This window comes from Pseudopipra pipra, chromosome 4, assembly GCF_036250125.1.
Source record: "Pseudopipra pipra isolate bDixPip1 chromosome 4, bDixPip1.hap1, whole genome shotgun sequence".
NCBI classification, from domain to species: domain Eukaryota; kingdom Metazoa; phylum Chordata; class Aves; order Passeriformes; family Pipridae; genus Pseudopipra; species Pseudopipra pipra.
Window position 1 is genome coordinate 37,283,411 of NC_087552.1, and position 14,669 is coordinate 37,298,079.

The 14,669-nt window shown below is 35.8% G+C and overlaps 1 protein-coding gene across 11 annotated transcripts in view; it reads right to left on the reverse strand.

Annotated features, from left to right (window-relative positions):
- NEK1 (NIMA related kinase 1) overlaps positions 1 to 14,669 on the reverse strand; it is a 45,397-nt gene that overhangs the window by 15,719 nt on the left and 15,009 nt on the right. For 5 of the 11 annotated variants that reach the window (XM_064652441.1, XM_064652436.1, XM_064652438.1 and 2 more), the window contains 8 exons: positions 13,004 to 13,063; positions 12,816 to 12,863; positions 12,652 to 12,723; positions 9,585 to 9,763; positions 9,371 to 9,502; positions 5,958 to 6,060; positions 2,876 to 2,959; positions 2,253 to 2,336 (listed from right to left, as the gene is read on the reverse strand). In XM_064652441.1, coding sequence (XP_064508511.1) covers positions 2,253 to 2,336; positions 2,876 to 2,959; positions 5,958 to 6,060; positions 9,371 to 9,502; positions 9,585 to 9,763; positions 12,652 to 12,723; positions 12,816 to 12,863; positions 13,004 to 13,063 — 762 coding nt within the window. The remainder of the gene's footprint in view (positions 1 to 2,252; positions 2,337 to 2,875; positions 2,960 to 5,957; positions 6,061 to 9,370; positions 9,503 to 9,584; positions 9,764 to 12,651; positions 12,724 to 12,815; positions 12,864 to 13,003; positions 13,064 to 14,669) is intronic. The other 6 variants (XM_064652439.1, XM_064652442.1, XM_064652440.1 and 3 more) reach the window with 6 other exon arrangements.

The following is a 14,669-nucleotide window of genomic DNA, read 5'->3' on the forward strand; positions in this document are numbered from 1 at the left end:
CCACATCGGTTTCAGACAGATAACAGAAAAGAAAGATGACTGGAAAGAACACTGGAGACAGAGAACTTCATGAAAATAATTTGGCACTCTTCATAGGCAAAGGAATGAATATTAATGTATTGTATATAAAATAAGATTTTATACAGTAGCAGCAATTGATATAAAATTGTCAATCAACAAGAGGAAATAAACATATCTGCGACAAGATTTGGTCTGAGATGATGTTACTCTAGAAGTGAGCCTCCCCATTGAAGTTTGCATCCACAGGTCATCAAGAAAAAAAACAGCCTCCTAAACTTGGTCTCCAAATGCTGAAAATGAGTTTATGCCTCTTTCCTGGAAAGATATTAAGCTGTTCTCTGTTCCTTCGTAGCTGGCATACCTCCTGGGTCATACACCTTCCCCAGGTAAGGTACAGCCACCGGGAAATGAAGTTAGCTTCCTGATAGGCTTAATAAGCCACACAGGAACATAAGGAATGTCATGGTCACAGTAACAGTACTTTTGTTTGATTTTACTAGCACAAGCTGATTTGGCCTCCAGACAAAGAGCTTTCTGGAGAGTACCTTTACTGCTACAGTTAACCACACTGAAAGCAGAGTGTGGGTGCTCTTGATTTTGAGAGGAAGTGTTGCAGCTGCTTGGTGAAAAAACTGAAATAACAGTACAGTAATGACTCCATACTGGTAACATTTTAGCACTGTCCTTGGTATTCTAAGAGTACTCATGATCATGACAGCGTAAGATTTTGTAGGGCTGTGCATGGAGACTACTAATCCCACTGCAGCAGTTTCGAAGCTTGTCCAAAACAGCAGAGCAGCCACAGAGTGAAATTAGCACCAAATGCAATTAACGTAGCATGGGCTTCTGGTGCTCAGTGTTTTAATGTGACTCAGAGCTAGTGATGAACTTCACTGACCAGCTCCTACAGTGACTTCATAGACTTACAAGACACTGATTTTTCTCATGCTCCTTAAGACATAGGAGAACAGCCCATGTTGGTCCTCTGCCAGACACAGAATGTACCACATCTTACTAAAACTTGCATAGTCTTCTTAGGTAGAAACATACATAATTTCTTGTCTTGGATCATTCATTTTAGATATAGAGGGGCATAGGTTCCTCTTCAATGTGCTAAAGAAGTTTTTGTACTTCAACCAAAAGATTGAATTTGCTTCTCTTGTGTCTCACCAGTGAGATGCAATCAAGGTTAAAGAAAAAACAATTCAAAAGTCATTAATACAGAAAAAAAACCCCAGTATTTTAGCATAACAAAAAAAATTCCAAATCAAAATCTACAGCAACGTGGAACTCTCTTTAGCTACAATATTGATCCAAAGAAATTGAGTGGCACTGAGAATGCTCATCTTGTATGTCCACTCACTATAGATAAGACGCATGAAAGCACTTAATACAGGTGCTTAAAGTGGATGGGTGGGGCAGGAATGTTCATCTAGTTTTAAATCACACTGTATTATGTGAATATATAAGCAGGTAATCACTTGAGGAAGCCTAAACACTCTATTAAGACAAATGGACAGGAAGGGGAAAAACAAACAGGAATACAAGATCACACAGTAGGTTAATGAAAAGATGGAAACAAACTCCGGACCATTTTTACTACACAGACTGCCTCTCAAATGAAACTTTTTTAAAAACAAATACATGGATTGCTTCCAAGTGTGCCTTGGATTATTCATTTGACATCTTAATAAGTTTTTGTTCTGAATCTACTTTATGAACATATTATTTTGGTTTTCTTGTATAACAAATACATCTTTGAAAACTGATGTTTGAAAAAAATCATATTAATTAAACCGAGCTCATGTCAGAAATTTCTAACTTTAATAAACATCTACAGAATGTATAAAAAGCATCGCTTCATACTTATTCTGTGTGAGCACTGTTAAAAAGTGACTTCTGGAGAAGCTCCTATAAACAAAAGCAAATAAATGTGCTATGCTTGAGAAATTTATATACAAAATTCAGAAATTCAGATGCAAACTTATGCTGCCTTGTTTTTAAGACATTGATAGTTAACAGGCACTGAAGCTGCACTCTTAGTACTGAAATAATAAACAGATTTTGCATATTCTGGATGAGACGAAAAGAACTAACTGTGGAACAGAATTAAACGTCTAAAATATATGTCTATATATAAAACTGCTTAGAACAGAAGTCTTCCTGCAGGGATAAAAGAATACATCCCATTGCCAACTTTCATAAGTATTTCAGATTATTTTCCAACCAACCTTCTCTCCACGAAGTTTTGCTCTAATCTGTTGACGTTCATTAAAGTTTTGTAGCCGGATCTGTCTCAATCTTGCCAAGTATTCCTAAGGCAAAGAAATGAAGTAAGTTTCAGCTATACAGAAACTATCTCCAGTATGGTTAACTTAAAATACATCAGATTCCACAAAAAAATAAGACGAGTGAACCAACCCCCACTACTGCTATCACCATATTAGCATTTACTAATCTCCAGAAAAAACTCTCATGTAAGGAAAATAAAGAAAATCAGAATGTACGTTCCCTGTATTAACATATCACTACATTTTATATCATTGAAGGCTAGAAAGGTTGTATTTGTCACAACATGATTAAGATAAAACAGTCACATCTATATGTACACATATTCAAGAACCTTTCTGAGACAGACTAATGCAAACAACTATTATTTTGATTGTTTAAAAAACCAAAACAATCAAACACACCCAAACTTCAGAACTTTACACAGTAAATCACTTTCTAGGAGTTTAGAAAGTCCTTTAATTTTGTTTCACAGATGGAACCATGCAGGGAAACTGGGCACAGTGAGGGTCAAAACAGTGCTATTTGTGTGATGAGCAAAGTGGCAAACATGCGGCAAGCATACCTCTTCCTCCTTGTTTCTGGATTTCCTTCCTCTTGCAGAAACAGGCCTGCCTCCATAGGTATCTGCCACGTTTTGCAGTGTACCCTGTTTGCCATTTAATGGTATCAAATTTAAGGTGGCTGGGGCAGTGAAATTATCTGCTTTATCCAATAACTGTTCACTTATAAGAAACCAAATCCATGAACGATCTGCAGATGTTCTGGAGTTAACTGATAATGCCTTTTCATTTACATGACACATATGACAGCATTAACTAAAAATCCTGAATAGCCAAAGAGAGAGACAGGAGCTCTAAGAATATAGTAACCTTCCCATGCAATTCTGATCTTCTCATGCTACGTTAGAAAACCTAAATTGTGATGTGCATGAGTTTTTCTGTGTCTGGATTATATACATACAAATGGTGGTGCATGGTTGGGATATCTGCCATTGTTGAGACAAGCCTAAAATAAAGAGTGGAATCTTTATATGTTCTTAGATGAAGCTTTTTTCACAATGATGTTTTTTTTATAAAACATATTACAAGTTGCAAACTCAAAAATCTAATAAAGCACTTAAATACACCCATTACATCTAACGAGCTGTGTTGAATGCCTAGTACACATGCAGTGTATAGTCTTGGTTCATGTGATGTACTCTGCAACCTAACTGTCACCCAAAGATTTCAACCTTTAAGGAAGTTCTATACAAAACAGTACAAGAATCATTTAACTCCAGGTTTCCTGCTTGGATTAACATCAAAAATACCTGAGTTATTTTGTTCATTATATGCCATAAACCTTTGCTGAAAAATCCTTGAGTTGCTAGCTCAACATACAATAAAGACAGTAAGAGTACACGTGATAGATCTTCTGCCTATAAAATGCCAGGGCTTTAGCTTTCTCTAGCTTAAATGTAGAGAACCATAGGAAAGTAAATACTCCAGTTAAGTTATTGATAGGGAGAACTGAATCCAAATGAATCAACAGCTCAAGGAAACAGCACATGTACTACTTTGGTTAAGTGACTGGGGGATCAGATAACAAATCAAAGGAACCATCTTGTGGATAAGAAGTTCCTATACATTCATGAGGGCTCCATGCATGCTGCTTTCAGTTTAAGCATTAAGTCATACAAAACAGAAAAGAATATTTTTCATATTCACCTTTTCAGAAAATATTTATTTTTATTTTTAACTTTTTAATGCATGTTCTTGAGCTTTGCAAAAGCTTACTGGCACTATTCAAGGAATTTCATTGTTCTTTGTTCTATTTTCATTACTAATGGAGATTTATATCACCACTCTTGGACAAGAAAGAGACTGGAAGCAAGATTTTTGAGAACTGATTTTCTTTCTGTAGATTGTTAATTTTTACTCATCTGCCTACATTAATATTTTCAAAGACCAGGACTCATGTTTTGCAATGCCACACAGCTACAGTGAAGTAGCAAATTAGGTCAGCAGCTGTCTTACAAAAGAGATGTCTGAAAGCATCATCAACTCAACTACTGAATCAAGCTTTAGATTCTCAGTTGAAAATTAAAATTGACAGCAGTTATATTTAAACAGAAGCTGGGTAAATCAGTGCCACTCATTTGCCTTACAAGTCTTTATACGACAAAAGGCTGCCTATCAGCTGATGATTTCTTCTCTCAGATCAACATCGTCCAAACAACAGTCCCATCCCTATATGAGAAAAACTGCCAGCTAATCAAATTATTTTCCTGAACAAATAGAAGGAAGCTGCTGAGAACTTCTGCCTTCAATGGTGAGTCCAGTGCATGGATTTGGTACCTTGGCTTGAAGTTGTCAGTCTTAAACATCTGGGAGTTACTTTTTTAACTGTTCAGTAACCTCTCAGTTTTACTACAGGAGCGAATAAAACATTTGGGCTCAGTTGAACTCACTAGAGAAAACTGAGAAAAGTTAACCTGAATACTTGGGTATCCTGCACTAACTGATCACATTTATATCAATGCCAGTGAAGTCAAACGCAAAATGGAAGCAGGTATTACTAAGGACTTGTCCAAGAAGAAACAGTCTTAACAAGAATTATTCATTTTTTCAAAATTATTTATTGGTCTTTAAGGTTTTAAAAATAGAACCATAGTTTTAGAGAGGAAGATTCCTAATTTAAAACATATATACTAATCTAAGGATACTTCACCATCAAAGCAGTGAATCAAAGTCTCTAAGAATTGCTTACTGTAAGTGAAATAATCTCTGACATTCAGACCTGGCTGTAAATCATAACCTGATTATCAGGTATAACTCAGGAGATGCTTATATATATATATATATATATATATATACATACACACATATATATAAAAATCTGCAGTTGTCTCATCTCACTGCAACTTCAGAACACTCAGCTTAATTTCAGCAGCTGACAGAGATATTGTCACTAGATTGTATATGAATAGTGTGGAAAAGCATTCAAAACAAAAAACTCTCCATGTTATGAAAACACAAAGTTCAACCACACAAAGTCCTAGTGCAGATGAATCATTTCCAATATATGTTTTAAACTTCCAAAAGGAATACTGAATTTAGAACCATAAGCATAAAGAACATCTTGTGACACTATCTACTACTTAATCCCTGAAGAAGAAAGGTTTTATAAAGGTCAATGTTGACAAATATGGATGACTTTATAACACCTTTTCAATCAGCAGAATGTATTTTCCTAAAATACACTACTTTGTCTGATCAGTAGCTGTATCAGTTTAATTAAACTTCATTTTACATTCAAGCTACTGTGTAACACATGAAGTTTAATTTTAACCAAGAGTCTAAAGCTATGAACAGAAAAAATGTAAATGAAGTTAGACACATGCAAACAAAGGTATTTTCCTCTGCTTATAAGTTTACAGTAATGAGAAATGTATTGCACAATTATTTTACTATTTGCACAAATTTACAATTGCACAAAACATTTCACTAAAATTAGCAACAAAATGCAGAAAACTTACCTCCCATTCTCCTCTTTTTAATACTTAAGGAAATTATTTAGTCAGCATTTCATGGTTATGATGCTACTTCAAAGACTCTTAAAGCATGCTGAAACACTAATATACATAGGAAGACCAGATTTCATACCATGTGTCCCTGAGCTCGGGCTTTGTTCTCCATGGCTTCTCTCTTTCGTTGCCAGAATTCTTCGACTTGCTTTGCTCTATCTGTAGCTATCCATCCTTTTTGCCTGAGTAATTTCAACACAGCAAGATGAAAGTGTCTGAAATATGACACTCTGAACACACCCCCAATTTATTATATCTAGAACACACACAGAAAAAAAAGCAACTTTCTATGAGAAAGGCATCTTCAAAAAATGCCTTTCATCGGCCAAAACACAAGTCAGACCGCCACACAATGGAGTGTTGGTAAGTTAGAAGAACAACTATAGAAAATAAAACCAAGTGACTGTTTTCCTTCAAAATACTTGTCATCAAAACAAAAATGAACATCAAAACGTAATCTTAGTGTGTTTAATTCTGAAAGTGCCTCAGCTTGTTTCATTATTGTTATAATTCGTGAAAAAGAAGACTCCTTCAAGGTTTCCCTTCAGACATGAGCAAGAACTCACACACGAGCCAATCAGGAAGGTCAATACTGCAACAGCCTTTCAAGATTGTCCTATGTTTGGAGTAAGAGCTTTTACCACTTAGATAATTAGTATGGTGCTACTATTCTCAATGGTCTGGCAAATCCCTTTGGGGAATCTTGGGAGATCTTTCATTTGTTTTCAAAGGTAGGAATTTTCCTACACCTTAGAATCAGCCATAACAAGAAGGTTGGTTTTTGACAAGTTCCACCCCAGGTCAGGGACCTGCTTGGGTAGACAAGGTGGTTGTGTTTAAGTTACCATAACTGAGCATCCAGCAAGTCTATGAGTACATGCATAATATCGTTTTGTAAATAAACCAGTTTCTGACAAATTGGTTAGAAGTGGACTCAGAGGAAGTTTTGTATTAAAAAAAAAAAACCAACCCTGAGAAACGGTGTAAAATATTCTAACAAATGGTAAAATGATGTGGCCTTTCTGAGGTTCCCCTGGGCTCCTTTAAGTGAGGAGTATTGGGCGTTCAGAAACAGGCAGGAACAACTTGGAATAAACCGATAGCAACAATACATCAGGCTGAGTCAGTTAAAGAAAGAGTAGTTTTGCAATACAGGAAGCTATTGCTACCGATTCATAAATTAATTACACATTAATTAAAATCCTTGCATTCTAATTTTTCTTCCCCCTACCCCGAGTAACAAGGAAATGAAAATTCGTCCATGTGCTACAATTCACTAAAAGGAAGACAGAGATAAAACTACTTTAATACAATAAAACAAATACTGCAGCTGCTCTGAAAAGGCAAGACAATCCATACAGGTGTTATTGATAAAGAATCAAACAATTGACAATCTTTGTATACACATACCTGACTCACTACAAGATATTCACTCGAGTTTTTAATTATGTATGAACTCGGTGGATAGTGAAATCTGTCCAAAATCCTGTCATGCAGCGGAAGTTTGTCACACAGCATGAAGCTTAGAGTGTTGGAGGAGAGGTGCTTCCCAAGCAAAACCAAACAAAGCCAAACCTATTTCTCTCAAACCAAATTCACAGGAAAAACTTATTTCAGCTACATTTTATGATGGTTTTTCCCACTCTAAAGCTGTGTGACTTGTTTCACTAAACATTTAACCTAGAAGCTGCACTTCTGTCCAAAAGACAATTTTTAAAGATTGTTGATGCTAAATATACTTAGCTTTACATTAGTGGTAGTGTAATCAGAAAGACTGCAACTTGAAGATTTCTCTACTTTAATATATGCTCTAAATTACCTCTCTTTAACATAGTTATTATTTAAATTCTTCATTTGAGCTAAACATCATGAATATTTATTTTGCATCCAGCTGAAAGAATAAAGTGTAGGACAGAAATACCGCTAGACTAGCTATCATAATAGAATTACTTCTAGATAATAAAATACAAATTCTTAACACATTTAAAATGCTAAGAAACAGCATCTCGATTTAAGGCTAAAGGTAATCCAGTTTATAAACAGAAAAAAACCCAATCTCTCTCTGTTCTGAAATTTCTACACAGTATTTTCATTGAGTGCTTCCAAATTCATGTATTTAAGAAATACTGAATTGGTTTCTCTTCCTGATCGACATGTTATTCATAATTTGCAGCCCTCTGCTACAGTTTCTCTTGATTTTAATACATTTTAAAAAGTTTACCCAGGTGTAAACAAGTATCATTTAATATTGTCAAATGTACGAGGCAAGCTGTTTCCTAATCTAGACAGGATTTGGGGATTGTGCATTTGTGCAAAGTATTGAGAATAAATAGAGGAGTATGGAAATACATATATTTAATTTACATTAAATTAAATTACATTACATTAAAATACAGCTGGCAAAATACACCTTCCAGTATTAGGTTGTGCCAGGAAGAATTTTAATTAGCTTAAATTACTATAGAGAAAATAAAATATACCTCGTAGCTTTCAAAATTGTACCATCAGTGTTAAACATGTTATGTTATTGCTGCAAATTTTAAAATAGTAAAGAATCTGTATAAGCAAATATATATTATTTTAGAACATAAAACTGAATAAAATTAGTTAGAAGAACAAACGTTTTCTTTGGTCCTTTCCTTTTCCTCACGTTAACTCCATGTATTTCTTCCTCCGTGGCATGGCTCTGCGGAGGTTCAAATAATGCAGGAGAAAATTTGTCCTTCTAGGAAGTTTAGTTAGTAATGCTCATGTACTAAACGTCCAGAAAAACAATATTCTCCCATTCACTGGTCACAACTGCAAACACAGTTCTTTGGGCAATATTAACAGATATAAAGGAGAGCAAAGAAGTTTTGAAAAGGTATTTGAAAGAGTGAAATCATCAAAAAAAAATCAATACTTGTTTACAATCCCTTCATAGATAAAAATACTCAGTTTAGAGTAATTAGAATTAGATATTCTAATTTGATATCAGAATATCGAATTATAACCATTGCAACATCTGGCATTCACATGGCAACGAAGAAAGCTCCTAGAAGTTTTCCACTGATCGTTAAACAAGAGGTAACAATTCTGCAATCATTCTAGACACTTTCCTATGCTATAGTGTCAAACTCTCAGGTGAAGAGAAGGCAGGAAGAGTGAGATGACAGCAGAAGGAAGCATCTTGTCAGGTAATGCAAAAAGTAGAACTATGAAAAAAGCAAAGGAGGAGGCTTATGTTGTTATCTGCAACCACATTAAGCCAAGAATTTTGTCTGAAATCTAGTTTAGCTACATTTTCTTAGTAAACCATTTTTTCCACTATTGTAGAAGCCAAGGTCTCCATCGGTTCTAAGAGAGTTGTGGTCTGTGAGGGACTAACACACAAACAGACAGCACATTACCAATGGATAAAGTGATTTTGAGACATGTCCAACTACTAAATGAAACCAGACAGAACAAGAATCTAACATGTAAGGACAGATTTATGGATTAGCATAGTCCAACCTGTTTGCACTGGCTTGTTTAGACACCTCCTTCAATCTTTTCACTTTTTTCCTAACTGCATCAAGATCAGGTAAATGGTGATGACCTGCAGGTCCCCTAGGAACTCCTGGACGTGTTCCAGGTGGAATTCCTCTGTAGATAAATATGTACAGTGACTTTCATTACTTTCATCTAAAGCAGACCACATGTAACTTCTAATGGAAGGTAGCCATACCTTTCAAGAACTTCTCGGTCTTGTAGTTTTGCCCTCAATCTGGCTTCCCTCTCTTCAGCTACTCTAACGTTTTCCTTTTGCTGTTGCATCTGGTCAAAAATAGCGTGATAGTGTTCATAGTGTCCTCTGGAAGACACAGGCAAAGGACCAACACCACCTCCGCCAACATAATACGGTGCCTGGAAACCAAAAAGGGTAGGGGGAAATCTCAAATATTGTTTTGAAGAAGCCCTTCCAATTTTCACTTCTTGAGCAGAGTAACAGCATTAACATATTCTGCAGCAATTCTGAATTGGTCCTAGTTTTAACTCAGCCATGCCCCTATTTTAACAAACTACAAGATAGATGAATTAAAAGCTTATTTTTCTGTTAGCAGTCCAGAATAAAACACCATTTAACTTTCCTCTAATAACAGTCTAGTTAAACATGAGACATCTGTCACACATTTTGGAAGTCACTGATAACAAATCCATTGAAATGTAAACAGAGATAATTTTACATGGCAAAAATCAAACTTTCAGCACAAAAAGCAATACAATAGGAACTGAAGTAGATTTATTTAAGAGTCCCCTTGCTACCAACCTATAATGTGAATTCATCACCAAAATTAAGATGCTTCCCTACTAAAGCTCAGATCATGAGACTATCTACCACAAGCTATTGCTTTATGTGAATTACCCCTGTCATTCTCAAAGAATTAGAATTCCTGCAGAATCCTTGTGTGAAAATAATGAAAAAAATAACATTTCGAGCAGCTGTGTAGAGTAGTAGCCAAGGATGGATGCAGAAAATGTGAAAGGCAAAACAAGGTTAAGGTTGTCAGCACATGCATAAAAATGTTCCCTTTACACCTGGCAGAAGCAATCAAATAGCCCATGGTAGTGAATCTACGGAATTTGTTTTAACAATAGAGTCAATCTTCCTTCCAGAGTGCTCTGAATTATTTTAAATAAATTCAAACAGGTGAGTGCAGATATGACAAGTTTAATATTGCCTATTTAGAAGTTCTTGAAGAGACTATATCTGACAATGGAATTAATCTCACATTCTGAGTTTCAGTTGCTCAATGCCCATCAACAGCTTCCCATAATCCAGATGATAAAGTACTAAATCAAGGATTTATCCAGGCATTCAAATATGTAGGTATACTGTTCATCTGAATAAAAATAACTAGACAAGATTACAGTTTCTGCAAATAGAAGGAAAAGTCTTGCTTTAGATACTATTCAAGATTTCACCTATCATTATTAGAGTTAGTTTTCAAAATCTAAAGAAATACTATGATCAATATCTGGGCAAATGCTATGAAGCAGGTGCTCATCAACAGTCTGCAGAACAGTTCCAGCCCCCACTAAAACCACAAACCCAAAGCCAAATCCTTGTCACCTCTTTCCCTACTTGCCCTCAGAAACAGGTGCCAGCAACCAAACCAAAAAGATAACAGGACAGAATCATGCAGTGCATGACCCTGCTGTGCCTTCATAAGATGCTATTTGGCTTGTGTCACTGGAAAGCTTGAGCCATGCTATTCAACAGTATTATCAGGGAGTTGCTGGATACGCTGCCCTCATGCTGGAGAAACGAAAAGGATAATTAACTCAAGAATAACAGAATATGGAAACCTGGAGTGATGGTAAACAGTAAGATTTGTACTAAACAAACTTCTCCAATTTGGAGAAGACATTTCAATTATTTTTTCTGCCTGTCTGCCATGTTTTTCACCAGAGGCACTTAGTGAAAACAGGCACAGGCACTGGACCTCAGTTTCCCTTGGTAACTGAGAATACTGATAACATGCAGCTGTAGCTATAATAGAACACTTTGTATGTTTGCAGTAAAACTCTCAAAGTTTATCAGAAATATTGCATTCAGGAATATATGCATCTCTCATCCAAACATGATGATGAATGCATATTGTGTTGTATGGAAGCTTGTATCGGTGCCTGCCAGTTTGATCTTGTGAGAGAGAGAAGAACTACATAGGGACCAAACTATATTTTTTGATTTTTTTTTCATTAAATCAGCACCCAGTAGTTTTGAAAGTCTGGTATGCCTAAATTTGCTTTTTTGTTTAAGCTTTATATGATGTGTGGCACACATCCAAAGATGATGTCCATTTGGAAGTGAAATATTTAATAAGCAGCTACTAAAACTTGGTCAGTGTTTGTATATTCCTCATTTTTGTACAAGGAACAGTAATAAAACCTCTCTTCATTTTGACTATACTGCTCAGTCAGAGCTTGCTTACAAAAACCCTACTAAACATGTTTATAGCGAGTATTTTTGTAAGACTCACTACACCACCACAACGAATAGCAGTGTTTCAGTCCACTTTTTATTGTCAGAGAGCTTTAGACTACAGCACTACTCAAATTCCTGCATTGGCTCTGTCTGATGAAAGTACCCAGACCTTTGTATTAACCTAATTTCATGAGACTACTTCCCAAGACAGTTATGTTTCCATGAGATTATGACACACACAAATACGCAAAAAGCAGCTGTCATAGGGATCAAATTAAATTATGCAGGACATGAATGGCTAAACAGTGCACTGCATTCAGAAAAAAATTAGATCTATTCAGGATTTTTTTATCCCCCCCAAACATCTTACCAATATATGTAAACATTTATGTTGCCAAATAACAAGGAATGCTTAGGAGAAGGTGTTTAATAATGTGAAAGAGGTCCATTATTATATAATGAGAACCTGGAAACAAAAAAATTCAAGAAGAAACTCGAATGTGAAAGAAGCTGTTCATGCATAGATTCAGCACAGGAAAAGGAGCAAAAGCAGGTGTGGTAATAAAAAAGTGGTGCATGAAAACCATTACTGGCAGAAGGAGAAGAGATTCAGAAATTTAGTAAGCATTAAAAATGAAAATTGCACATAACCTCCAAAAGGCCAGGGGAGGAACTGCCAAGTTTCTCTTAAATTATCTATAGATTAATAATGGGCAGCCCCAAGAGTTATCCTCCAAGAGCAGATCTTTCTGAAAAGACAAGGCCATGCCAGATAATCAAAGGTGGGGGGAACAGACTACACCACATTTCTGCATCTGCTGCCAACCTTAACACCACTTCCACCTGAACCAAGCACATTCCTCCATCCTTGTTCCCTGGCTCTGTTTATTCGTTCCATCTGAAGGAGAAAACAATACAGGAAAACAAAATTCAAGGAACCACTAAGTAAAAATTGAACTTCACTATTAACACATTTTAAACATATTTTACCCTTTCTTTTTCCAATCTTCTTGTTTCATCTGCCTTCAGTAAACTGATCTGAAATACGTAAGGATTAAACGTGTTTAGTAACTGGGAAATAAAACTACTACATATTCTTACACAATACACCACACCACAAGGTATTTCATTAAAATTACTATGGGGGAATAACAAAAAATCTCAAGAATCTCGTCTACCTGCTCTCTCTGGCGTCTTTCTTTTTCAGGCAATTCTAACCTTTTCTTTTTTGAAGGTTCCTGAAAAATAAGCATATAATTTGGTATTTATTACTGAGCCATTGCTCTGTCAAGTCTCTGTCAAGATGGGTTATTGCTCCAATAGCAGGTCTATATCCATGAAGATTAAAAGGAAAATAAATATCACTGCTATATAATGTTTGGGAAAAACGATAAGGAGGAAAGGTTTGAAGGTTGTATTTTGTCATTTTTGCTTTGAACTTAGACTTTGCTTAGTTTGAAAATTAACAGATGATTTTATGATACCTCAAACATTTTACTCCTTTCTTCTAGGAGCTGGAAAGGTCTGCATAAAAGGTGAAACTTCAAATTAGACAGCATGATGCAAGATCGAGAGAAAAATTCTAATCAGAAAAAAAATCTTAAACCCACAACTGAGTGTACACAAAATGGGGCTTAAAATACTTGCTTATTCAGGAGGTTTTAAGTAAAAAGCACTGCTAGGAACTAGGGGTAAATGCTATTGTACTTGTTCATCCTGTACTAAAAGTTCTGTCTCAAAAGCAGAAGGCAATAATTTTTAAATGTGTTTTGTCTTAATTTTTCTTCTCTGGTGGTATCACTCCGCATTACAACCTTTTCTTAGTAAGTCTTTGAGGGTGCCTGGATATTAACATTCTCTTATTTGGAGAAAAGACGTGTTAGGTTATCCTAGGGCTCTTTTGCTTGGTTCTTCACTTGGTTCTGACTCTAACCAAAGTTCCTGTTACATGTGGAACATGAGAACACAGCCACCACTGAATACCTGCTGAAGCAGAAGCTATACTTAAAAGCATGCAGCTTACTCTAATCTTCTCAAAAATGCGATGGTTACTTTTAAAGCTTTTGTTTCTTCTGACCATACTAGAACGCAGAAAGCTTCACAGTATTTTCTCCTGACAACCTACAATCCTGTCAAATGAGTACTTTAAAATCAAGAATGGTGGAAGTCAGAAACCTTCAGAGACTTGTAATATTGTAATGTTAATGTAATATTACTAAACAAAAGAGATGATTGTTACATGCTCCTTTAAAAAGCCTGTTGACAGCTGCAAGCTCAGAATACCCTGGAACAACAAAGAGAATAAAATTTATATTACACTGTAGCCATTGTTTCTATGCTACATCTTATCCCTTATCACCAGGTACAACTCGCACAAAGACTACGTCTTAAAATTGCAGTGTTACTGACTCTACTTGCAGGAAGAGTAGATACTTCCTCAGTCTCTTCCCTGCCATTTTAGGTCTCTAGGCAAGATGGATTGGTGTTGGCTGGTGAAACTGATTATAAAGAGCAGCAGATGGTTGTGCAACCACATCTTCAAACATATAAACCTCGTGATCTCATAAGGACGCACAAGAAGTCTGCGCCTTCCTTTCCTCTTGCTTGCAAATGTGCATCACAAGCCAACAAGGCTTGTGTGATCAATGAGCTTTTCTCTAAACCTCTCATAACTTTTGAACCTCACAGATAATTTGTATCTCAAGGATAATTTTCTATCCAACTATCAAATTTAACAGATGGATAGAGATCTTAGTATTATGTTCCCTGAAGTGCCACGGGGAGAAGGAAAAAACCCCCAAACAAACCCCACAACAATATTACTTATTCAGAAGAAAATTTGAA